Source organism: Cibotium barometz, chromosome 29 (assembly GCF_041138505.1).
Source record: "Cibotium barometz isolate CiBa-2024 chromosome 29, ASM4113850v1, whole genome shotgun sequence".
In the NCBI taxonomy this organism is placed as follows: domain Eukaryota; kingdom Viridiplantae; phylum Streptophyta; class Polypodiopsida; order Cyatheales; family Cibotiaceae; genus Cibotium; species Cibotium barometz.
In genome coordinates this window covers 27,209,766-27,234,398 of record NC_141074.1, presented here as the reverse complement: position 1 = coordinate 27,234,398, position 24,633 = coordinate 27,209,766, and the positions used below count along the sequence as shown (strand labels likewise).

The following is a 24,633-nucleotide window of genomic DNA, read 5'->3' as shown; positions in this document are numbered from 1 at the left end:
CACGGGCCTGCCTTTGTAGCCCATGCAATAGGGCCAAGGCAATGCTCCGCCAGGTGCTGGGATCCAACTTGAACAGGCCCAATATCCACCACCAAACTTGCTGCGCATTTGGGCAATCCCTGCTTATTCCCCTGGAAATCTCCACGTAAATAGTATTTTGTGAAGTGCATGAGCAGATGGTGAGTCTCTTGTGCAAAATTGCAATTTTAAATAGGTACTCATCCATTACTAGTTTCTATTAAATCATACACTACTCATTTGACCGCTCTTCACATGACCTTTTCCTCAATACAAAATTTGCCAAAGCATTTTGGGTGTACAAAACATGTAACTACAAGCCTCTCTTGCACTCCAATGAGGCGCAAACCTGTGTATACCGTCAGTATTGCATATTGAGTCCAGGAAACTTATCAGCATAGTTAGCAAATGGAAAAGATTATAGGTGAAATCTGTTTGTTCTAATCCATGATGATTTTCATCTTGTTACTGATTACAATGCCCTCTGGCCAATGCAAGTTTTTTAATGCTAGAAAATGAAGAACTTTTCAAATGGTATTATTTAGTGTGAGAGGGAAGGGGGCAGCTTTCCTTTAGTTTTTAAAACCTGTAGACTTTCTGTTTGAGTTCTTTTGTATGCTTCTTGGATCTTGACAAATATGTGTGGCTTATGTCTGGGAGTGGTTGAAAACATTTTGAATAACTTACTGTAAGATATATGAGAAAAAGATGGACAGCTGACTTTTCTTAACTTCAGGTCTTCGATGAAAATGGACGTAGACGGTTTCATGGTGCTTTTACAGGAGGGTTTTCAGCAGGTTATTATAACACAGTTGGCTCAAAAGAGGGTATGTTCTTAGTGAATTACTTTCTCTTGGCCTTAATTTAATTGCACTTTTCTGAATTATGATCTAGATCTCACTTGGACCAAATTAATGTTATATTTAAAGTACCTAAAATTTAAAAGTCCATATGTGTGTTTTAATCTTTTACAAACGCGAACATTGAATATGTTCTAGGTTTTTCTGTTGTCCAAATTGTCATTACTATTTAATGCGCTGCAACCTTTTCCACTCAAGTGGTGGGGTGGCTGATGCATCTAGTGATGTGGGCAAGGCAGTTTGACAATAGATCCTTTTTTCCCATTGTGATGCTCCAATCAAGTGTATACACTGCTGTTTTATCAGCAGGCTGATTTATAAAGGGAATGTTAAGAAAAGTCGCGTGGCTTACTTTCCAAGTAATTAGAGGCATTAGATCTCCTGGACAAAAAGGGGTTGTTGAAATGCTCAAAGTTTTATCCTCAAGAGTGTTACTTAGGCCATGTGGCACCTTTACTAATCATTCAAAAAAATACATGGAAAAGAATCTTCAGAGTTTATGGAGGCCAAGTAGTGCAAGTTGAAGCAAAAGGGGTGTTGTGGGAAGTATCCAGAGAGAATCTATGGTGGAAATGGGCAGGAAAAGGAAGATGGTTTTCATGTTACGGAGCGTGATTGGATGAGCTGGAGATGGGCCTTCACATTTTGTAGATTACACAAAAAATAAGTGATTGTATATTTACCCGTGTGCTTCACTCCTAAGCTGCACAAAGCAAGTGAGATACAAGACCATTGATGGAATCAAAGTTGGATATCAATTCTAAGGGCAGCAGTAAGGCTGGAATAAGTGATCAAGTGTATTCGCCTGGGCCAAGAAGCGAGGCTCTAAATTTAGCATAAGTGGGCATCAAAATAGGTCATGATAAATCAGATTTCACTATTGTCCCCCCCTGACTTGAGCATTCACGAGTGTGTTTTGTAAGCGTTAGAGCTTCCCTTTCCAGATACCAAAAAGCAGGATGGTCTGACGCCCAAGCTCATATATCTATAATAAAGGCCTTCATCGTGTTATCCTCAAAGCCACCCTTTCTCTTAAAAAAACTTTTTTGGACTTGGACCTTGCTTAGGCTTACCCTTTTTTTGAGTACCATAAATAATATGGGATCGCTTGTTGCATCTTCCAAAGATTCCTGAAGCTTATAGTCAGGGTCTAAATGCCTGATAAATGCCCTTACTTTTTGATAATTTTTTTTTTCTATGATATGAGATATTTGGCTTAGAGCTTCAGTCACTTGGTCAGGTCTTGCCATTTGACGTCGAGGTGTTATAATGGAATCTTTATTTCTTCCCTTCTCTCTTCAATATTGAAAAGTTCACATCTTTCAAAATGTGTCGAAGTCCATAACTGGGACTCCAAAATCCTTATCATTCCCTTCCTCTTTACCATGTATGGATTTTTGGGAGTTCTATATTCTCAATTGGATCTCCCTTTCCTTCTTATCCCAAGTCCCCTTTCTCCTCCTCATCCCCTTTCCCGTACCCACTTTAGTCCCCAGATTTTTCTTGTCTCAGCATTCTTAGCATGTCTGTCTGCTAGCCTCTTCCCTTATGCTCAAAGTTGATGCAAAAATAGTTTGTCTTTCCTTGCTAGAAGCCAATCGAAAGCAAAGAGTCTTTGTTCAGCAAAGAAAATGCTGTGTCCATTCTGTCCTTAATGTATCTGTAGCATAATATGAAAACATTTTCATAAAAAAAAACCTTAATAAGAAAATGGAAGCCTCCCTTATTTATACAGAAGAAATTGTCCTTTGCCTTAGCATGATTATCCAAAAAGTATTTGGAAGGATTTACATGTAGCACATGAGAGGCTGTTCGTGCCACACTTCCACCCACTCCTACTCTGCCAGCCGTGCTGCCCTCCTTCCTGGTCTGTTTCCCTTCCCCTGCCTTGTCCGCTTCTCTGCTTCCACCTTTTTCCTTGCCTCTGCCCTTTATCCTTTTTTCCCATCTGATTTTTCCCCTTATCTCCTTCTTGGGCCGCATGGCAACGGGATATATCTCACATTTTAAACCAAAAAGGTTTTAAAAAATCTATAATGTGTAGAATGGGAGCCAAATGCGTCCAACTAAATGGTGGAGGCCCCGGTGGTGATGACCAAGGTCATTAAGCTCCCTCCCACCTTGCCTCACATTGCCTTGTATATTGAGTTGTCATGGAGTTTGAGTAGCTCTTGTCAAACACCTTCTACTGTCCGGTTGCATCTTGTTGGATCGTCTTCTAGGGCTCGTGTTCCACTTGATCTGACTGGGTGCAAGTTCACCGGCAGCAGACCAGGATGGGGACATATACGGGATCTCTTGCAAGCCGCCCTATTCGGAGCAAGGGTGCATCATGTACGTCGAGTTTCTCAGCAATGGATATTTGAATCCAGTTTGACTCCACCACTTTTGATGCGAAGACCTTGTTGTCTAGTCCGCTCGCAATGTGGGGCTTCTAGGTGTACTTCGCCAAGTGCAAGCACGGTTTCTCTCCAAACTCATTGTGTTAGCAGGAGTTTCAAGATTCCCAGTCTGGGTTTTCTTCCTTACCTCCAAAGTGATAAAGTTGCACAATGCGGAAGCAAAGCATAGGAGAGAGGGAGAGCAAAGGAGAGAGATAGACATCAAACAATGAACATCATGTTATGTAGCAAGAGGCTTTTTACAATGGCAATACTAGATGGTGTAGAACATGTGCCTATGAATGAATGAACTGAGTTAATAAGTGAGAAGGGAAGTGGCCTTTCTATAGGGAAGGAGTGAAGCTGGCTGGCTGCCTGTGTAGCTGGCCGACTGCAGCAAATAAACCCACGACCAACACAAATGAGATAAATACATGTGTGCCAATAAAAAGCCCGGTCCCCACACACAGTGAGATGCACAAATTCTAACACAAAGGAGTATCATGTACTTCTTCCTGCGGTCGGGTGTTCTTTGGGTGAAGTTCTTGAGTCCTCCCCCATGGTGGTAGTTACCATTGCAAGGGCAGCAGGGCTCCCAAGCCTTAGCGTTCTCATTGTCTTTCCAGAGAACCTCCCTCGATACATCATGATCCCTGCGTAGATGGTTCCCATTTCTTGCAGTGAGTTGAGTTCACATAATTGCTTGGGCAGTGTTTTATATGCTGCCAAATGGGGAACCTGCCATGTGGCTGCTCTCGTTGGTGCTCGAGTGAGGGAAACGCCCCCCTGGAAGTGGAGGTCCTTGGAAGGACCAGCAATAGCAGGCGCCAACTGAGCAGGAGTGGCAAGCCCCTGACTGGTTCACTCATACTAGTGTGGCCGATGAGGTGGGGACCAGGTTTTGAGACACCAAAGTCTATGGTGAACTGTTATAAGCATTTATTACAGGATATCCTAGTGGAGCCGGCAGAGCATATCTCAGATTAGGATCAGATTGTTGACCTGGCGGTCCAGATAGCCTCTCTTTCGGCACCCTCAAGGGTCCACCTGATACTCTAGGCATCCCGTCTTCCCTCCTCAGACCTGACCGTGCTCGAGGTAGCCGTGGCTTTCACCCCTACACCTATTGCCTCTTCTTCAACAGCATCCCCCCCCCCCCAAGAAGAAGAAAAAAACCCGCCCGCCCCACGTCTCGCCTCTCAGAGTTGCAGTAGCTGCTCTCCTGCAGCTCCTGATCCCTCCTGGATGTACGCATGATACAGGCACACCATATGACAGCACAGGGAGGACGAGGCCTCCAGCGATCTTTGGCATCTAGGAGGACTCCCCCCTCTGGCTTTTGTTCTCGGCAATTAGGGTCGGCTACCAGTTTTGCCCTCTTGGAGGAGGATTACCCCTTCCTTCCCTAGCGAGTGCAAATAGTTGGCTTTCACAATCATAGGTGGCACATCGACCACTCCCCTTTGGAGGTTGCAGTTGACCCGGTGTGGTGTTTGTGGCTTTGGGAGAACTGCATCCTTGCTTGGCTGCAGTGGGACTTTGGAGAATGGTACTGCACGACCCCTCCATATGACTTGAGGCTCTTTGCGTCCCTTTCTCTCAATATTTGGCCAAGTTGGGCTGCCACATTTTGTCATAGGGGATAGATTGCACCCTAGAGCTGGCAGGCCTCTCCCCTGGTTTTCTCTCCTCTTCCTCTGGCTGCCTGCTCACCACAGCCTTGTGCTGGGCATGTAGTTAGTTGTGGCAGGCCGTCCAACTTCATGGAATTGTTGTGATGCCCTTTCATGAGTCGCAAAGATATTGCCTTTGGGATTGCCGGAAGGATAACAGGTTTGGTGGAGGATTCATCACTTATTCACTTCCAAACCTGTACTCCTGCTTTGTCATGGAGAGCACGATTACTTGGGCCATGGAGGTGGGGGACATCTATACGAGGAGGATGGCACACAGCTTGCCCTTCAGCTCACACTGTCAGATCTTGGCCATCCCTGCTTCCTTGGTACCGGTGCCCCTTTGGATCTTAGAGTCCTGTGTGAGCAAGAGGTCGAAGCTTATCAGCAGCATGGCTGCCTGGCACATTTGGTGTGCTCGATGCAGCAAGGCCATTGATGGATTTGTCGCCCTGCATGTGGAGACTTTGCTTCAATTGACTGGACATTATCCACATCCTTTGCAGGCGATGGGAGCGCCTTGTAGGCGGCTTGGATTGGATGCATTAACATGGCGCAACCCTCTTGCACATTTCCGGGCCCCTTAATTAATTGCCTTTTGGAACATTACAGTCAATGCCTGTGCAAGGAAAGTAAAATGAGGTGTTAGAAGCTAATTATTTCGGCGTAATACAGCTCTTTTGATTTGACAAATGTTAAAAAAAAAGGGAAGCTTATAGACGTCTTGTCAGTATGAATCTAATCGGGATCCACAGTATATTAGATGTCTTTTATGAGTTTTCTCAAGGTAGATAAGAAGGTCAGCAAGAGAAACCATAATACTCTTGGGAGTGAAGTAGGATTGAGATCTGCATAGCGCTCAAGGAAAATGTGTACTGCAGGATGGGTTCCCCAAAGATTTATGTCATCTCGCAAGAAACGGGCAGAGTTGGCGCAGCAGAGAGCATATGACTTCATGGATGATGAAGAAAAAGCGGTGTGCAACTGTTATATGGTCTCTCTAATCTTTTGCCTTCTGCAGCAATGATGGTTTGTGTGCACTTACAGCTTGTATTGATAATATTATGTAGGAACAAGATTCTACGAGGCTGGCTACTGCCTCAGACTTTGATACTTTTGGTTTCACAGCTGCTGAGTTTGCTTGCAAGGAAGCTGCCCAAGAGCTGAAGAAACGGTAATAAGCAGCTTCTTTGCATTGTGTTACTTTAGGAGATTGCTAGCACAGTAGTTCTCGACATTCTCATATGAAGGGAAGTTTTACCATGCCATTGGCTTAAGGACGTGTAAAAGGTGTAAAGGGCATGTAAAGTTTTCTTGTGTACTATGATGTCTTTCATTTTTTTTTTCTTTTGGTGATTTTATATTGGGAAGGAAAGTTTTGCTTCTAAATTGAGAAGATAAGTTTTTTTTGCCACTATACCATACTTTAGTGCCAAGCAAACTAAAAGAGTGAATTGAAAGAGTGAACGCACAACAATGGATCAAACTAAAATTGTGTTGCAATAATCACCAAACAAAAGATATCTCAAAAAAGGCAGCACATCCCCTTTTTATACAATTGGGCCTTTTAGGCATCATTACAACCATGTGCATATGGGATAAACTCACACACACACACACATCTTTTTTCTGCTCTAACCAAACTCATTTGCAACAAAGATAACAACTTGTGATAGCGGACAATTGACCCTTCTAAAGTTACCCCGGGTCTCAAGGATTCACTATCTTGGTGAATAAACATGCAAAAAAGTACATAACTGATCCATGTGTGTGTGACACGCCTCACCAATAGTAGTGCCACATGTGTGTGTGACACGCCTCACCAATAGCAGGTCTACCAGAGGCGTGTGCAGGACAGGCTGCAGAGGCCAGTAGAGATGTGTGTGCAGGCAAGGCGGGCAGCATTATGGGCAGTGGCGGGCACGGCCTGGGCAAGGGGGGCAGCCCCCCATGTGAAAACGTAATATAATAACTAGTCGTGGGAAATTATAACTGACCAACATCAATAAAGGTGGCTGACCAGCAATTTTGATGCATTAATATACGTGCGTAGCAAAATCGTCATTCTTATCTGCTTCTTCTCAGCACAAGCCTTTGACAGATTGTTTCTCTCCATGTGGGCTGGCTAGGAAATCTTCGACAGTGCTTGGACTGGAGTTTGATGTCTTCCCCTTTGGGATTGGAGATTCAGTTGTAACTCTTTCTTCTTGTACATAATACAGAACAGTTGTTTCAGGACTCTTGTGTGTGCTATGTGTTTATTCCACTGCACTCTTCTTTCAAACCATAGCACATAGGCACGAGTACAGTTGGTATCAGAGCCTAAAGAATTGCCAATTCTTTTTTCTCTTCATCACCTTTGTGCATAGGTTGCTTGGTTACAGTAGAGCCCTAGTCTCTAGGAGTGCACAAGTCGGGGTTGTGAAAAGTCACTCTTTGGGTTCTTTCTGCTATTGTCGGTTCCCTACCCCACCACCGTTTCCTCAATGTGAAGGGTTGCAACCCTTGCGATAATTCTCTTGTTGGTCACTGGTTCTAGCTCTTCATCATGGATTTAGAGGCACTTGTGGAAGTGCTTTCTAGTATGGTGACCATGGTAACTTGTCTCGACAAGGTGGTCATGGCGTGGGAGAGTTCCAAGTCTATGACTCAGCAAGGCCGGAAGCCGAAAGGCAAGGATTGTGCTCACCAGGCATCATATAGGTTGCAAAGGGTAAAGCCCAATTCTAGTGGGGAAGTGTCTTAGAGGAGAGCTTCAGCGAGCTATGGTGGGGGGACCTATCGGCATTCTTTTTTTCCTCCAGGAGCATCACCTTACTGAGGGGCGCACCCGCCACTGCGGGAAGATTCTACCAGACAGGAGTCATACTTTTTGGTCTTCATCCTTTGGCCCTTCAGGGAGGAGTGTGTCTCTCTGCTAGTGAGCAGCTTCTGCCGTCTGTGACATGATCGAGAGTCATAGTTCCAAGACGTGCTCAGTGGGTTGCCATTTTGATTGGGGAGGATAACGTTGGCTTCCTCAACATTTATACCCCGAATGCTGCTGCAAGTAGAGCTATCTTTTGGAGCAATCTGATAGGCCCTGCCCCAGGCTGATTTTTGGTGCATGGGCGGTGTCTTCAATATGATAGAGGCAGCAGAGGACAGACTTGGAGCTGGCATGGCCATAGTCTCAGGAGCGGAGTACTCTGCCTAGGAGGAGATGATACTGATTCTTAGGGGACAGGACCCTCGGCATCTTCCAGAGTTTGGGCGTAGCCATGGAGTCTTAGCTTCTCTCGATCGGATAGGCGTTGCACTGGCCCCAACCTTCTCTTGGTTGGACAGGTTTTATGTCGATGAGTGGCTTGTAGTCGTGGAGGCATGGTTGGTATTCTGGCAAGCACTACATTTTCAGCTCGTGCCCCAGTTATTCTGTCCCTAGAGGACCCATGGAGGCACGACAGGCATGCAAGCTCAAGGATTCCAGACAGCCTCATTTAGGACCCTGAGATCTGTAGTCGGATCGAGCAGATATGGGCAGGACTGTACTTCTCCTCAGGCTCTGCAACGTGCACTTTTGATGATGGCCTGGGGGAGATTAGTGTTTTCTTACAGGATGCAGTCCAGAGTAGATTGGAGGGATTTCGGGAGCAGGAGAGGAGTCTGAGGAGGGGCCGAGCCTCTTTACAGCGTCTTCAGGAGAGTTCCTAGACGGCCCGTGGGTTGAGAGTCAGATCGTTGCTGCCTGCACGGAGATTCGGTCCATTGAGGAGAGGAGGGTGGAGTACAGATACCATGCCAGGGCATCATTCTGGGCTCAAGCCGGTGACAGAGTTATTGGAGATTTCTTTGAGATAGCTGCCCTCCACAGGAGGATAGATAGTATTCGTAGGTTGTGTGGCCAGGATGGAGCTATTGTTTTTGATCCCCCACATGTGAGAGCCATCGCTATGGATTTCTTCCGATCTCTTGTCATTGGTGCCCCATTATCCCCCCAGGTGATGGATGCGCATGAGAGAGTCTGGAGGCACATGAGAGAGGTGGTTCTCCCCTTCCTTCGGTCTTTCTTATTGACCCCTTTCACTTCTGAGGAGGTGGCGGAGGTGGTGATGGCATTACCTAGGGGCAAATGCCCGAGGGCGGATGGGCTTCCTGTCTCTTTCTTTCTTCGCTATTGGGACCTCATGGAAGGTGGCCTTCGCGCTGCCTTCAATGAGATTATGCTCACAAGTGCCATGCCAGAGAGGCTCAGAGAGGGCTTGATACATTTGATTCCCAAGGAGGGTGGTGATAGATTGAAGACCCCGGAGTGGAGACCCATCACCCTTCTAGGGACGGCCTATAAGATTTTGGCCAAGGTCATCAACAGGCGACTTCAGCCTTCTCTCCTAGACTTGATCCACGATACTCAGACTAGTTTTGTTCAGGATCGGAGCATGCTAGACAACATCTTTACCTTTTGGGAGGCGACGGCTTTGGCCAGGATGCGGCAGCAAGACCTCATTGTGCTACTCCTAGACTTTGAGAAAGCTTATGACAGGGTGGATTGGAGCTTTCTGGAGGGCACAATGAGTTGGATGGGATTCCCCATGGAGTGGATTCGTGGAGTCTCAGGACTTTATATTCAGCATCACACAGCCAGGTTCTCATTTAGGGAGCCTGAGGCAACAGATTCCCCCTTTTCCACTCGGTTCGACAGGGCTGTCCTCTAGTGCCGTACCTCTTCCTATTTGTCGCCGGGCCATGAGTAGTTTTCTCTCCGCCCAGGAGACCGGACTTCAGGGATTGCACCTTCCCCTCCGCACACAGGAGGAGCTGCTAGACTTGGAGTTTGCAAACGTCACAGCAGCCTACCTTGCTAGAGATGTTGGGAATCTCCAGAGATTCGCGGAGGTGATCGAGATTTTCTATTTGCATCAGGAGCGCAGATCAACTAGCACAAGTCGTGTGGTTTTTGGGTAGGCTCTGCACCCGCCCCGACTTGGCGACCAATTGAGACTTTCCAGTGAATCCCGAGGGGCACTCCAATCCGCTACCTCGGTTGCCAGGTTGGCATTGATCTCTCTCCCGAGTAGCAGCTCGCTCCGCTTCTTCTGAGTATTTGAAAGAAGCTTTTATATTGGAGCTCGGCGAGGCTATCCCTAGTAGGCAGAGTGGTGGTGGCGAACCAGGTAGTGCTTGCCACCATGTGGTACATCACTTTGTGGTGGGCCTTTTCTCGGGCATGTATTGGCCAGGTACAACGTTTGATCTGGAACTTCTTGCGGGCCGGAAGTGATGGGAGGCCAGCCAGGCCAAGGTGGCATGGAGACTGATCATTCAGCCACGTAGCCGAGGGGGGCTTGGCCTCATCGATCCTGCAATACAGAGCCGTGCCCTGCTGGGCAAGCTGATTGTCAGAGGACTCCTACCTGGCGGTGAGCCTTGGAAGGATTTCCTCTTGGCCCGGATTTCAGCCTGCACTCCGAGCCTTGGAGGCCCGTGGCCGCAGAGTACTAGATGGACCTTCACAGAGATGCGAGCCCGTGGTTTTAGCCCTACCTTTGAGGACAGATCTGCAGCCAGTCTACTTCATGCTTGGGATCATCTCAGGCCATCCCTTAGACAGATTGTTCCAGTGGCCTCAGAGGAGCAGCTTCGACAGCCTTTGGTTTGGAACCCCTTGATCCGTTTACCCAGTGGCCACATGCTAGGGGCCTGACTGCATATATCCTGGGGCACCTTGAGCATGGGACCAACCAGGTCTCTCGGAGATTGGATTGCACATAGGCAGTTACCTCATGCGGAGCAGGAGAGAGGCCTGACAGGGATCCGGGGTAGAGAGAGGCTCAGCATTGACATCGACTTAGCTATTTCTCCGGAGTGGCTGACTCCTATTCTAGAACCGACCCCCCCGGTGTGGCTAGGCGTGTTTACCAGACACGATAATCTCGTTGTGGTCCATGGAGCAGATGAGGACAGTGGTTTGCTCACTTTTTCTATTGGATCCCATGGCACACTAGAGAGATCAAAGCACCCTTGGAGGATTTCAGAGGCTGCACCTTACAGAGGGTGAGGGTGATTGGTTTTCGAGCACGGGAATGGCACATAGATCCAGCACCGGCCAAGGTGGCCAGGGAGAGACTATGGCGGCTATGGATTTGGGAGAGCCGACCTCTCTCGCGGTTGCAGTTGGACTTCGGAGAGTGGACTTGGCATGATCCCGCATATCGGGAGGAGACTCTGGATGCTCCCTTCTTTGCATATACAGAGCGGCTTGGCTGCAGGATCCAGATGCCTGAGATAGATGGCATACCGACAGCAGTAGTACACACTTGCAGTCTCAGGGCCTATCACAGTGCTTCCTTTTGAGATTTCTGGAAGAGGCTTTGGGACAGCTTTCGGCTGAGGAAGATCACTCTCTTTCTTTGGCTGATGGCACACAGGAGTCTGGGCGGTCGTTACGTGGCTGGCAGTCAGAGGTCGGTCAGCAGCTTGCCCGAGGTGCGGCCACCCCCAGGAGTCTTAGCGACATTTCCTTTGAGATTGCCCGAAGGCTCATCAGATTTGGCAGCAGATTCTCCGCATCTTCGCTATGGACAGGGCATCGACCCGGACCATCACTTGGGGTACTGTCGCTTGGGCCACCGAGGCTAGAGTGGTCAGGACTTACAAGGAGGATTGGGGAGGATTAGCCCTTTAGGTCTCCCACCATCGTATTGAGCGGTACCAGTCACACACCCACCGATAGGTGACTGGCGACCAGGCTCATGCCAGAGATGGCAGATTTTGCAGTAGCATAGCAGCCTGGCACATCTGGCGTGCTAGATGCAGCGAGGCCATCGAGGGTACTCACTCCCACTGGCTGAGACCATCAGGAGCATATGGCTTGATATCATTCACACCCTTCGCGGTTAGTGGGGGAAGCTGACCGCATGCGGAGCGGCGGGAAGCCTTCTTGAGACTTTGGAGGCCTGGCCCTTTTCTCACATATGGAGGCGGTGACCCCATTTGGCATTACGGACCACCTGTACGGTTGCCCCCCATCCCCCCCCCCCCCCCCCCCCCCCCCCCCCCCCCCCCCCCCGGCGGCCCTCCCCCTGTATGAGATAGCCTTCTCCTCATAGAGCGGCCAGGCAGAGAAGAAGCATCTCTTCCCCCTTTGATCATTTGTTTCCCACCTTTATATGAGGCGAGTTTGTATCTAGCCCGCCATGGTTGTACTTAGCCCTTTGCGTTTGTTTTTTCTTTAACTAATTGAAGGATCTTTTTCTCGGAAAAGAAGGAGGCCTGTGTTGTACGTAGTGCAAGGGGACTCAATTGCATGACTCGGTCTGACGCTGATGGCGAGTCGAACTCCACCTGGTAGTATCCGTGCCCCAGAGGGTGAATATCGGTGATCTTTGCAGGTTCGCCAATGAGGCTGGCCTGAAAAAGATCCATGAGCTGTCCGTGTGTGGGGCAGCTACCAACAATTTTGCAGACCAGGGTGGAGGCCTCAAGTGAGGCAATAGTCGTGGCAAGAACCTGTAGATGTGTTTTGGAGAAGGAAATGCAAGCAATGGCGGCCTTAGTCGGGGATGACGGAGCGGTTGGCATGGAGTCCTCCTGAGGGTGAAGACCAGAATGAATCGAAGCTTGCCGAATAAAACTAAAAACCCCGGAAGTCTGGAAGCATCAACCTGCACGGGAGAGGATGGAGGAGAGGGGCGAGGAAACGAAGAGAGAAAGGAAACAGAAGAGGGGGGGAGGGGGGGATTAGAGAAAAAAAGGGGGGGGAGGGAGAAGACGGGGGGGAGGCAATGTGCAGTGAGCAAATGTGCAGGTGTCCAGCTGTGTCTTGCCTCTCTACTGCAGAACATAATTAACGCTTTTGTTTTGAAATTGGGGTTCTTTTTACAGGCCTTCTGCAATACCTGGACTCCTTCCTGACGAGATTTTTGTCCCAGTGTCACACTCTATAGGTCTGTTCATTTGTGCTGCATTAAAGATGTGAATTTCTATTCATTGCGGCTGCATCGTTTATATTTAAACCATGACACAGGAATTGAGTTGCTTCGCAAGATGGGATGGAGGCATGGCCGAGCCATTGGACCAAAACACATAGCAGCATCTTCAGGTGAACCTATTTTACAATTCATTTGCTCCCATAAGTGCGTTTAAATCGATTTTCAAAGTCGATGAGAGTTACAGATCTAACAGATTTTGGCTGTTTAGTCTCTTTTATGTTCATAGAAGTTTGTAGATATTATCAACTCTTTTTTTTTTTTGGCTGTGAGTTCTTTTCCTAAGCTACGGTGACAGGGTTTGAATCTGGGACCTTTTACACAGCAGGCCCGGTTGCAACCAGTCAGGCTAGAGCCCTCTGGCAGAGATTACCAACTTTGCAATGTAGCTCTTGAATTTCCTCTATTTCTGTATTAAATGCTCATAGCTCTCTTAGTTAAGAAGACAAACTCCAGATGCACAGCATCACATTATTGCCACCTGTATTGATGGCGTTTACGGTTTTATAGAGTCCATCAAGAGAGTATCTCAGAAGTTGAGAAGTGCCTGTACCTTTATTGAAGAAGATTCTGTATTTTATTGGAGCCCCCAGTCACACGTCTAAGATGTGTTCATTGTTAATCTTCAACACTGTAAGGTGAAAAAACGGCTCAGCCACCAATTCTAGTCTCCGTACATTCAAATCTGGATGCTTGCAGGTTATTTCTTGGACAGTAAAGCGTGGGAAGATGGCTTTGTCAAATGGAAATGCTGGTTGGAACAGCAGTTATGTCATGAACTATCTGTCCACAAAATCAAAACAACTATGATATTTAAAGAAAAAAAAAAGCAACACAGAGTCAATTGGCAAAACAACTGAGGAGTTCTGAAGGAAATAAAGAGCAAAGTTTTAAAAGCCTACAAGGACAAACTAGAATAACTTAGCCTGCAAATTCAGAGGGGATTCAAAGTGTTTTGGTCAAACCAAAAAAGGAGATCTATGCTTAAACAGCAGAACAACTCTTAAATGTTAAGCAAGAGTCTCTGTAAAACAGTTATCAATCACAAGTAGAATCTATCTGGTTCCATATAGTGGCCAAAGTAAGATCATGTCCAGGGAAGAAGACGTGTTCTATTCATCGTGTCGGCACTTGAACCTCCAAAGTTGCCAGGCTGTCAAGCTGGCAAAAATCTCCAAGGCTAAGTGCACGAAAGTGAAAGGTAGAAGAGCTAATTCCAGCTAGAGTTGTGTGGATTATGCCTCTATGCAATTGCGTTGCTACAATAGATGTGCTCTAGCCTCTTGGCTTTCCTCATCATGCATATGAGGAGATGAATTCATTGGCAAACCATTTAGGCCTCTTTGTAACACCAAATGCTTAAATAGATCATTGAAGCTTTATGGCATGTTGGTCAACTTTCCAGTGAACTCCACCTTTGATGAAGCACCCGCTTGAAATTTATTCTGAAGCTGATGTGCACCGTCCATTTTGTACTACTAGATTTTGTACAGTTGTGTAAACATATGTGGGGGTCTGCTTTTTAATATTCTAGCAGTTGATGATAGTGAAGCTACCATTTCAGATTTTTCTTTGACCATAGAAGTAAGCTTTTAGATTGTTGATCTGAAGGATACTCATTATAGATACCATACTCTCCTGACAGCAATTCAGTGTATTTTTTATTTGTGTTTTTGGTGTTGGAGACACTATGCATTTGTTGGTAGCATTGGTTGATTTCATCCAAGTGGGATCCATGAAGTTTGTTTTCGGCTCTGGCTCTGTGGGTTTTGTGCAGATGCTAGAAGACAAGGCCGCAAAGCCATGCTGGCCTTTGCACCATATGATCAAGGTGGACTTTCTAAAGAGGAAGAAAATGCCGAAATGCTTCAAGAATCGGATCACGACAGCCAAAATGCTTCGGAGGGCACCCCCCAAGTTGCCGAGATTCTGCCTAGGAGTACGCCTGTATGATACTTGCCCTGCTCATAGTGAAGCAAGGAGTGTTGATTATATCTTTGTAATTTTTCATACTTTCAAGACGTACTGCGCTTTTTGAATTCAATGGGATTTCCCTGCATCCTAGAAACTTTCTCTTGCAAGCATTATCTTGGTTTATAATTGAAAATGTTTAACACCACTATTGATTGTTTGAAAGGAGACCTCTATGTAGTAGGAAACAGTTACTTGCAAGGCCAAAAGACCGCTGAATGACACAAATGTCTTTCAAAATGGGAGGTCCTTATGGCCAGTCAAAAATTTGATCATGCTGGTGTGGGCACAGCAGGTGGTAAAGTAGAGAGTAGCCTTAAATGCAACCTTCTTGAGTGCACTAGTTTTGGATGTGCCTGTATTCTATCTGAAGCAGCAGTTAGAGTGTGACAGTGATGCATACTCTGCACATCTGGAGCTTTAGATACTCAAAATACCCGTTCACATAGCCAAAAGGGGGAAGGGGATCCTGACTAAAGTCGAGTGAATGTTACACCTACACATAAACTTTCACAGAATATATGTTTGCTTTATTCAAGTAGGATTCCCAAGTGATGTAAAAAGACTTTTGTGTGGATCATCAAATGAAATGGCTCAAAACTAAGCAGAGCATCTAGGGTAACTATGGTAGTTTCAGAGTGTCTTGAATTGGTTAACTTTGCCGGACTAATCAAGTGAAGTGTTTGATTATTTGTGTTCCTCTCAGACCTCCTTCAGATTTCCTTTTGTCACAGGCATGCTTGCTATTTAGAGGGTTAGAAAGCACTTGTTCTGCCTTAAGAAAAAGGGATTTGGTGCAGGAAGTACGAAGCAGAGTCATTTTTTGGCTTTCCATCACATTTTCTCAATCTGATGGGGGGCCAATTGTTAATACCCAGAATTAGGACAATGATAGGGATAACTTTCTATGCTGATAACATAGGGCATATTATGATGCTTCAGAAACAGAATGCAATTTTATTAAGGACTAGAAGCAAGGCCAGGCGACCACCAGCAAACGGAGGCCTGGGAGAAGACACGTGAACCACCTTTTAGGAATGATCAAGAGCATTGCTGAAAATGGCAACATTATATTCTTTCCTATCAATGCAACTCAAGTCTAGAACCTTTGCCCAAAAAGGGAAGTCCTTTTTGTAACTCAAAATAGTATCCAAAAAGGAAGTTTCTCTTTGAAACTACGATACTAAATTTAAGTAGGGGAAAACCTATTTAAAAGGCTTCATTGTAAGAAGAGGGACAGTGAACCCATGCAGCCTTCTATTCAACTTTGGCAAGATTTAATGAATTCCCAAACTTGATCTGGAGGGCATTTCCACATTGTGGCCCTAGTGAAGAGTTCTATGGCCAAGCCCTAGTCTAATGGGCAACTTTTTTATCGTGAACTTTATCCATCGTGATGTCTCTAGGAAAGATGTTTAAAATTTGTTTTGAACTTAGTATGACAATCAAGGAGGAATTAGCGAGGCCAAGAATAGTACGGGGCTATTTCAGTGCAGTTGCTCGAGAGGTGTGGCCATGAGAGCAGTTCATGGGAAATATTGCTAGCTTGAACACCTTTGATATGCTGATCATAGTCACATATTGATTGGAAATGGAATGGAAATGAAAATTTCTGTTGCTTGTGACTGAAATGGCTTGAATCTAGAGAGTAGCTACTGAATCAACATTTGATTAAAACTATTGTATGTGAATAGAAATCGCTAAAATTAAAAAGTGTGGAAAATTCAAGGAATATAGAGGAGAAATTTAGGGAGATTTAGGGATACTCAGAAACCATGGAAAGATGGGGAAATTTTGGGAAAAGGAAACTTGGATCTTCTTTTTTGCTGGGAGGGGGGGAGGAAAAATTATAGCAGGGATTAGGTAACAGGAGACGAAAACAGAAATGGTCTCTTAGAAAAAAGTGAGGGGGCTGACCATGGGGTTTTGCTTTACATTTGTGTGCCAATGCAGTTAGGCAAGGCTGACGATGGGGTTTTGATTGAGGTTTCTGAGCCATTGCATCCTAAAATCAACTGCGCTCTTTCGCAGATGCATGTCATCAATCCGAAAAAAGATCGTCATGGTTTTGGATTTGATCCTTATAGAAATGCGCCAGAATTTCGAGGTAGTAGTAGCTCCTAAAAAGCTCAAACTTCTGCAAGTTATTTTTTGCATGAACAGTTTTGTTTGCTTGTGTCTTAAGAAAAACATTGGAGTTTGACCTTTTGTGTAGAGAGACGGCATGGTCAAGAAACATTTGATGGAAGAAGGGGTCCAACAAAGCATCAGAATGTTGCCTCCAAGCCAAGCTTGTTCAGGCCCAATGGTATGGTGGGCCCTGTTTTGGATCTTTTTTTCTCTATTTTTCAAATAAAACCAGCAGGGAGTGAGAATGTTATGAACGAAAGAGGAATGCAACAACCTTCTCTAGTAGAATTCTGAAAAAGAGCACCGAGCTTTCAATCTTTAAGTGTTGAATCTAGAGCTGTAGGGCAAAGTTTTCTCCATTCTTCAAGGGGGGACTGTGTTTTTACATAGATCGGTTTATGCTCCTCTTGCTTCACTCTTCCTTTGTGCAACATCTGTTTTTTTTTCCGAAAACAAGACTACTTTGTTTGGTACTTGATTTTCAGTATTTAAATGTCATGCATAATTTTTCACATTATGCATCAAAGAACAATTCAAAGGACAACATCATATACTATGAATGTGAAACCATGTGCATACAAAGCAAATGGTCCTCCTTGAACATGTAATAGAACGAAAACTAACACAATCAAAGTCCATCAGCTTCACCTGCTGCCGTCACGTTATCAAAGATACAAGTTGAATGAAGAAGTCATATGAAACATTACATTTTGTGATTTTGAAGGTGTAATGAATTAATTGCAAAGGCTTATCTTGAAGAAGCCATTTTGAAATGTTTGAAATGAATTTTGTTTACACTAGTGCCAATTTCTTTTGAAAATGCTATCAAATAAGTGTGGCGTGATCCTTCAGTTCTTGTTTCTTCTATACGCTCTGTTATGTGCCCTGTATTGCTGGCTAGGACTAGGTTATTTTTTCCTCTAGATGCTTTTTTTCGTGAGCTCCTATAGGATCTACCACTGTACATACGCTGCTTCGTCACTGCCAGCTCTTTTGATTTTACTCTTCTGATTTGCTAATTTTAACGCCATCGTTTTCTTAATCACCCTAGCCACGATGGATTTCTATCCAGATTAACTTGGACATAACTGAGGATGACATTAGCTCTATTGGGTATCAATGCTTCATCCTCGTCATGATTGATTGTGAGAGTACCGGCTGGCTCTACATTGTAAAGCCCTCTTTATGAGGAGAAGCTGTTGTGTCGTAGAGTAGTATGGATGCCCGGCAGAGTCCGGTTTGGACACCAGGGTGAGGCTACATGTGGCTAGATGGTTGAGACCTCCACCTGGCGAAGAACACATGGGCCCCGTATTGCAGGGGGGGTCAATGACATGGTTTTCTTTGCGAGGGGCCGAGTTGAGCTCTGTGCAGATGTATCCATTGATGAGGAATTGGATATCTGTGATACACCCCTGCTCGCCGATGAGGGTGGCTTGCAGGAGGTTGCGGATTTGGTTGCAGGTTGCAGACCAAGGTCGTGGCCCAGGAGGCTGGAAGGAGAGCTTGAGGTTTGCTTCAGAAAATAAGCAGTTTAGGGTGGCCTCAGTCAGGGAAGTTGAGTGGCTCTCATGGGGTCCTCTGAAAAGGGGAGATGAGAAGACACTTGCTGCTGCCTCTTGAAAAAACACGGAAGCTGAGAAGAGAAGGGTGGGTGAGAAATGGGAAAAGGGGGGAACTGAAGAGGGAAGAGGGGGAGGGGGGGAACACAGGAGGAAAGGACACGGGGGAAAGGTAACAACACGGAAAACAGGGCTGAAGGGAACCACAGTCAAAAAGGTCCAGCCCTGCCTAGGGGAGGCGGGGGCTGAGGTGTGAACAGGGAGGAAGGGGTTGCCTGGGGAGTGTGCAAAAGTCGTGCCTGGGGGGGGGGGGGCGTGGTGTGGGCGGGTTTTCAAAGGGTAGGGGTTGTGTTTTTTGCAGGTAAAGTTGTGGTTTATATGCAGCATTTAACATTTTATAATTGGTGATGTACTCCCAGTTGGAAGAATGGGAAGTGGCTTTGGAATTGGTGCACTTGAAGAACTTGATGAGGAGGATGAGGACATTTATGCTCAAGGTGTGTGCTTGGCAGGCTTGTGGAATTCCTGTAATCATCTTTTTTGAGCATCCTTTGTGGTGTATTGCTTCTGCTCAGCATGCAAATGTGATAGAATATTAGATGAGGTTATTATGGATCCCTACCATGTTTTGTTGTTAAGCAGCTCCATTTTAGACAAACAAATTTTTAGCTAACACTACAATGTTTGGGATACAAGATGGTATAAAAGTTTTTCTGGGCTTTTGATAAAAAGGTTCAGAAGAATAGCCATGCTAAAAGTTGTGTTTGTTTTATTGAAATTTGAATGTAGGTATTGAGATTGAAACTGTACCAAGTGATGAAGAGCCACATGCTCCCAGCTCTAAGAGCCAGCAGCAACCTATGACAGCTGAAACAAAACAGAGGGTCTTACCTGGTTTCAGACCTGCTCTGATTTCAGGATTTAAAGTGGAGTTGTATATTTTTATCTCAAGCTTTTCCTGATTTTATTGTAGGTTCCTTGGATTGTCAGCGCATAGAAAGGGTGTTGAAAAACTTCCCATCACTTCATTACAGCACGGACAAGCACTGCAAACACAGAAATGAACACAACCAGAAAACACAAAAAAAAACCCTGCCAAAGAGGTGGTAGCTCAAGTTTGTCTTGGGACCGGGAGGTCCTGTGTTCAAACCACCCACTAGGTGCTCCCTCGGCGGCATTGCCTATGGGTAGAAAAAAGTGCCTAAGGGCGGTGAAATGCGCCTACGGGCGGTGGTAACTATGAGAGGATCTTGGGCCTAAGGCCAGTTTGGGGGGGGGTGGGGGGGGAACCGATCACATTTGCTCAGCAGTGCTGCACAGGTCCCCATTATACGCCAAGGGTTATTGATTAAGTGTTGGATTCTTTCCTTCTCAAAATTCAACCAGGAATTGGCTGTAAAACTAGCACAGGTTATGAGAAACATTTCAGACAACAAAGATACCTTTCAAAAAGGTACAAAGGCTGTTTTTGTGCTGTAAGATCTTTTGAATTTTTGGAGGAAAATAATGTTATCTTGGTCACTGTCTAGACTCTTAGAAAGCTCAAGACTAGGATAGTCTCTGGAGGCTGCAAGGCTGAATATCAACACTCTTAAGGTTATTTTATTTGAGTTTGGGATTTCTTTCTTCCTGAAGTCACATAAGAGATTGGCTGTACAGGCGAACACCTGGAAACCCTTACATGTGTTACATGAAGGAAACAAGCCGAAGCACTCCCTCTCTGTGACATCATGTCCCGCCACCCGCCCCACTCCTCGATCCTTTCATGCCTCGGTTCTAGGCTTCACCTCTGCCCTCTCTCTCCCACCCTGGCTTCTCCAGCACCGCTGCCACTCTAGCCCAAGATCTAATTTTCTCACCCCAGCTACTTGCTTGTTTACCCTTTACTCCTTGCCCTTTTTTTTCCCCATGTGCTGGCACTGTGCTTCCCTGCCTTCAGCACATGGCTAGCCGGCAGCCCGAGGCCAGGCAGCCCAGCTTGCATGGCAGCTTCCTGTTTTTGGCCTCCTGAGCCTTTCTTCTGTAACTGTTGCCCCTTCCCCTTATTTTTTAAACTTGTACTTCATTGCCCTTCGTCTGCTCCTTTTCCCTGACCTCTCATGTTAGCTTCATCGTCAAATTTTCCACGATGGCTTTTGAGCAGTGAGCACCACTTGTACCCCCGAGCGGCCTGCACTAACCCATGTTAGCTTTTCTTCTGAGCCTTTCTTCTGTAACTCTTGCCCCTTCCCCTTATTTTTTTAACTTGTACTTCATTGCCCTTCGTCTGCTCCTTTTCCATGACTTCTCATGTTAGCTTCATCGTCAAATTTTCCACAATGGCTTTTGAGCAGTGAGCACCACTAGCTCCCTGTACCGCCGAGCGGCCTGCGCTAACCTATCAAAACTACTGACTGTTGAATCCACAGAGGTCACTGCAGTGACTTTATGGTAGCTGCCCTGACTTCCTCAACTTAAGAGACCCTCAGTTGTATCATTTGAGAGACAGATCTTCAGCTCCTTACAACCTCAGCTGCTATGCTAGAATTCATCATCTTTATTGTCTTAATTGCAGGAAGCACACTATCTTGAGGCCATCTCCTCAGTTGTCGGGCACATTACAGATATCCAGTCTTTGCCAGCACATCACGAAAGCATGATATAGAAGTGGCTAGCTTAGATGATGAAGAGGAGGCTAAGCAAAGAAAACTACTCAACATGCATAATGAAGGCCTAACCTCCCTCTCATGCATCAATTGGACAAAATACCTATCGAGGTCACACAAGGAATGGTGACATCATTGCTTGAAGGTGTTGAGCACTGCTTGACGTCTTCTTATGAGAACATTGATGCATATCTGTAGTATCTGTGGGCACCCAAGACCCATGAGAATTGGGTAGTAGCACAACATTTATCCGTATATACTATATACCATGGACAGAAACCAAATGCTCCATAAGGAGATGATAAGCAGACTGCAACATTCTATCCGCATATCCCATGGACAGAAACCAAACGCTCCATAAGTAGATGATTAGGTACATCCTTATTATATATTGGCATAATCTCAAGAGGTTGTCCAGAGATCCGCAATCGAATCAGAGAGTGATTGTACTAGGAACTAGTGGAAACTATGCTAGGTGCTTGAGTTTCCCGAGAATCATTGATGGGGAACAATAGTTGATTCCAAAGAGATTTTATTTGTTCATATGGGCAGAGGGCTCTTCCTATGATAGAGAGTCAAAGAGGTAGACTTTGTCTGCCTCTACTGCAGGGCCGCGCCATCGTCTTTCAAGAGCCCACGTGATCTATGGTGGCTGTTCACTGCATACCTATGAAATACCCTTGTACAGGGTTGACCACAATCTTGTCACACTTAAACTATTAATACTCTTAAATAATAATAAAATGGCACAACACAATACAGGTAGCAATGCTGAAAATTAAATGACACTAGCAATAGGGCCGGAAAGGGCCAACCCCCCTGTAATATATGTACTAACAAGGATTTTCCAAACTATAAGCTTCAAGGGCATTGAATGTTTGAATTTCAATGACGCTTTATGCAATGAAAACAAATACCAAACATGAATTTGTTGATGCTGGTTGTCGAAAATCCAAAGCTTAAGGTGATCATAACTTCATATTATCCAATCCCCAGTGATTTGTCAGACACAACTGCTCTCCATTGGCATCCCTATGTGGACATGCGTGTGCCAGGCCCAAGGCACAGAAAGACTGACATGTATGAGCATGCCGTAGAGCAGGTCTCTTGATTCTTCTTCTCATGATCAGGAAAGTAGATTTCAGCAAATGATGGCGTCAGATTTGTATGGGATGTTCACACAGGTGTACAGTAAGCATAGAACACATGAATGGCAGATTGTACAGCAGGCACGACTACGGACTGAATGGCGCAAGGAGCTGACATCACTGTACGGAAATAGCTGTACTAACAGTATGGATGGAAGTGCAGGCTGCATCTCTGATTTTCTGAAGTGTTGGTTCATTTCTTTGCTTTGCAGAGATGCACAGAGACGTGAGCAAGAGAGGGAGAGAGAGTTGTGCGGATCTTTTCAGAAAGGTGGTGGCCATTGGGCCACCTCATCTATTTAGTATGGCCGCACCTCTCCCATAAGTGTGGAGGGTGCCCCCATGTTTTTTTAATAAAAAGGGCGCCTGCCCATATGCCTGGCCGACCATTTTAATAAATGGTATAAACTCGCTTATAAAGTCTCCATCCACACTTTAATGAAGTGTGTACTTGTAAAACAGAAAATAACTCTTGCATAAATAAAGAAAGAGTTGAGAGTCACACTTACCACTTGTTTACAGCCCATAAATAAGGCAAGAATACAAATTCACGGACGGTTTATGAGAGGGCGCCCCTTGCCCATAAACTAGACATACAAATTTTTCAGGCAGTAAAACATTTTGCACCAAAACAAATTCTAGGCATGCAGGTATGCCATGCAATGCACAAAATGTATTGGACAATCTCCTTTTCATTTAGCTTGTAGCAGGCGGTCATTCTGGGCGTAGACACGATGTCCTTGGATACCGTAAGCTGGATCGAGTCGTGGAACAAGGTCCCCAGGCCTACCAAATCCAGCCTACTGGCCGTGGGCATTGACATAAGGTCCCTTGCCACGAGGTGCCGGCCCAGATGACTCTCAGCGTATACATCAGTGTCCTGGCATTGAGGTGTCATCTCCAAACAATGGAGCCAGTCCATAGGTCTAAAGTTTGTCCAGAGGTTGGAAACACGGAGAATGCCCAAATGATGACAGGAATTATCCCATAAAGCTGTTTAGGAGCATAGAGAAACTTGTGAATAACATCTTGTGAGTTTTGAACTTCGTTGCTGATAACTGTATGGTTGGCTGCCCACATGATGTGAGTGAGGGTTAGACTCATAAGATCTACTTGCATTCTCTGTTGTAGGTTTTCTCCCCCAGTTGTACCTCCAGACTTTGATGCTGTGCACAAGTTTAAAGATTCTCTGGACTCTGAAAAGGTGTTCTTGAGGTCTGAGCCAGCTGAAGTGGCACCACCTGAAGACATTCAGTTGTGTAAACTCATTGAGGGCCTAGCTACATTTGTTGCAAGAAGTGGCCAAAAGCTTGAGAATCTCTACATGGAGAAGAGAAATAACAATCCGATGTTTGAGTTTTTATTTGAAGGCAATGGTCATGCCTACTATAAGCGAAGGCTTTGGGAAGAACATAGGAAGGCTGCAACGGAAGCGCCACAGCAAAATAAAAAGGAAACAGCTCTAGATTCAGTGCAGCGAGGTCAAATACTGGGAGAGATTCCTTTACATCGTCGAAGCATGCTAGCTCCAGAAGATCATGCTCGTTTGCAGTCAGCTTTATCAAGTGCTTTCACAAAATCTGCATCTCAGGTGCTTCTGTTGTCCACTCAAATCATAGCACTGGTTGAAGTCCTGTTTTTTGTGTCTTCTTGAATGACTGTAAAGATACCCCATTATTCATAGGGAACGAGTAGTAACATAGCATAGAAACTGATAGCAAGCTCATGTGCAGTTGTCATACAGTTGATGTAGCTATACAGAGATCACGCGTGTGCCTTGGTGATAATGTGAAGTTCTTAGCTGTTTTCTTCTTTGCAGGCTGAAGATTCGTTGTCCAATTCTCAGCCTTTTAGCAGTGATCCTTCGAAACAGGCCAGATTTGAGCAGTTCGTAAAAGACAAGTACCAAGGTGGCCTGCGAAATGTACAGGCAGCAGGGAGAAGCACTTTGACAGAATGGGAACGGGCGCAGGAAACTCTCGAGTTTGAGGCTGCCTGTCAAAATTTTCAAAAAACTCAAGCCATGTTGACTGTTGGAATTGCATCTGGTGGGCTATACCAGGAAAACCTTCAAGCCATAATGAATGATCGCTTTGCGTCACAGACTTTTGACAAGGTTCCTGTACTTGTGAGATTTTGAATCTGGACAGTGTCTGCTTCTAAAATGATTTTTAAGAGCTTGCTTGAACAAGTTAGTGTTTTGTTTTTGAATTATTGGGTCTATAATGGAGTCTGTACGAGAAGCAAGAATCGGATTGAATAATAAATCATATCAGTG

General features: G+C 45.5%; 1 protein-coding gene across 6 annotated transcripts in view; it reads left to right on the top strand.

Moving 5' to 3' along the window:
* The window catches only part of TGH (SWAP (Suppressor-of-White-APricot)/surp domain-containing protein), a 47,584-nt gene that overhangs the window by 9,905 nt on the left and 13,046 nt on the right, over nt 1–24,633 (top strand). For 3 of the 6 annotated variants that reach the window (XM_086823026.1, XM_086823025.1, XM_086823030.1), the window contains 12 exons: nt 755–845; nt 5,814–5,908; nt 6,003–6,106; nt 12,796–12,857; nt 12,938–13,012; nt 14,677–14,846; nt 16,902–16,977; nt 17,086–17,178; nt 18,982–19,059; nt 19,352–19,496; nt 23,487–23,946; nt 24,175–24,483. In XM_086823026.1, the coding sequence (XP_086679152.1) occupies nt 755–845; nt 5,814–5,908; nt 6,003–6,106; nt 12,796–12,857; nt 12,938–13,012; nt 14,677–14,846; nt 16,902–16,977; nt 17,086–17,178; nt 18,982–19,059; nt 19,352–19,496; nt 23,487–23,946; nt 24,175–24,483 (1,758 nt within the window). The remainder of the gene's footprint in view (nt 1–754; nt 846–5,813; nt 5,909–6,002; nt 6,107–12,795; nt 12,858–12,937; nt 13,013–14,676; nt 14,847–16,901; nt 16,978–17,085; nt 17,179–18,981; nt 19,060–19,351; nt 19,497–23,486; nt 23,947–24,174; nt 24,484–24,633) is intronic. The other 3 variants (XM_086823028.1, XM_086823027.1, XM_086823031.1) reach the window with 1 other exon arrangement.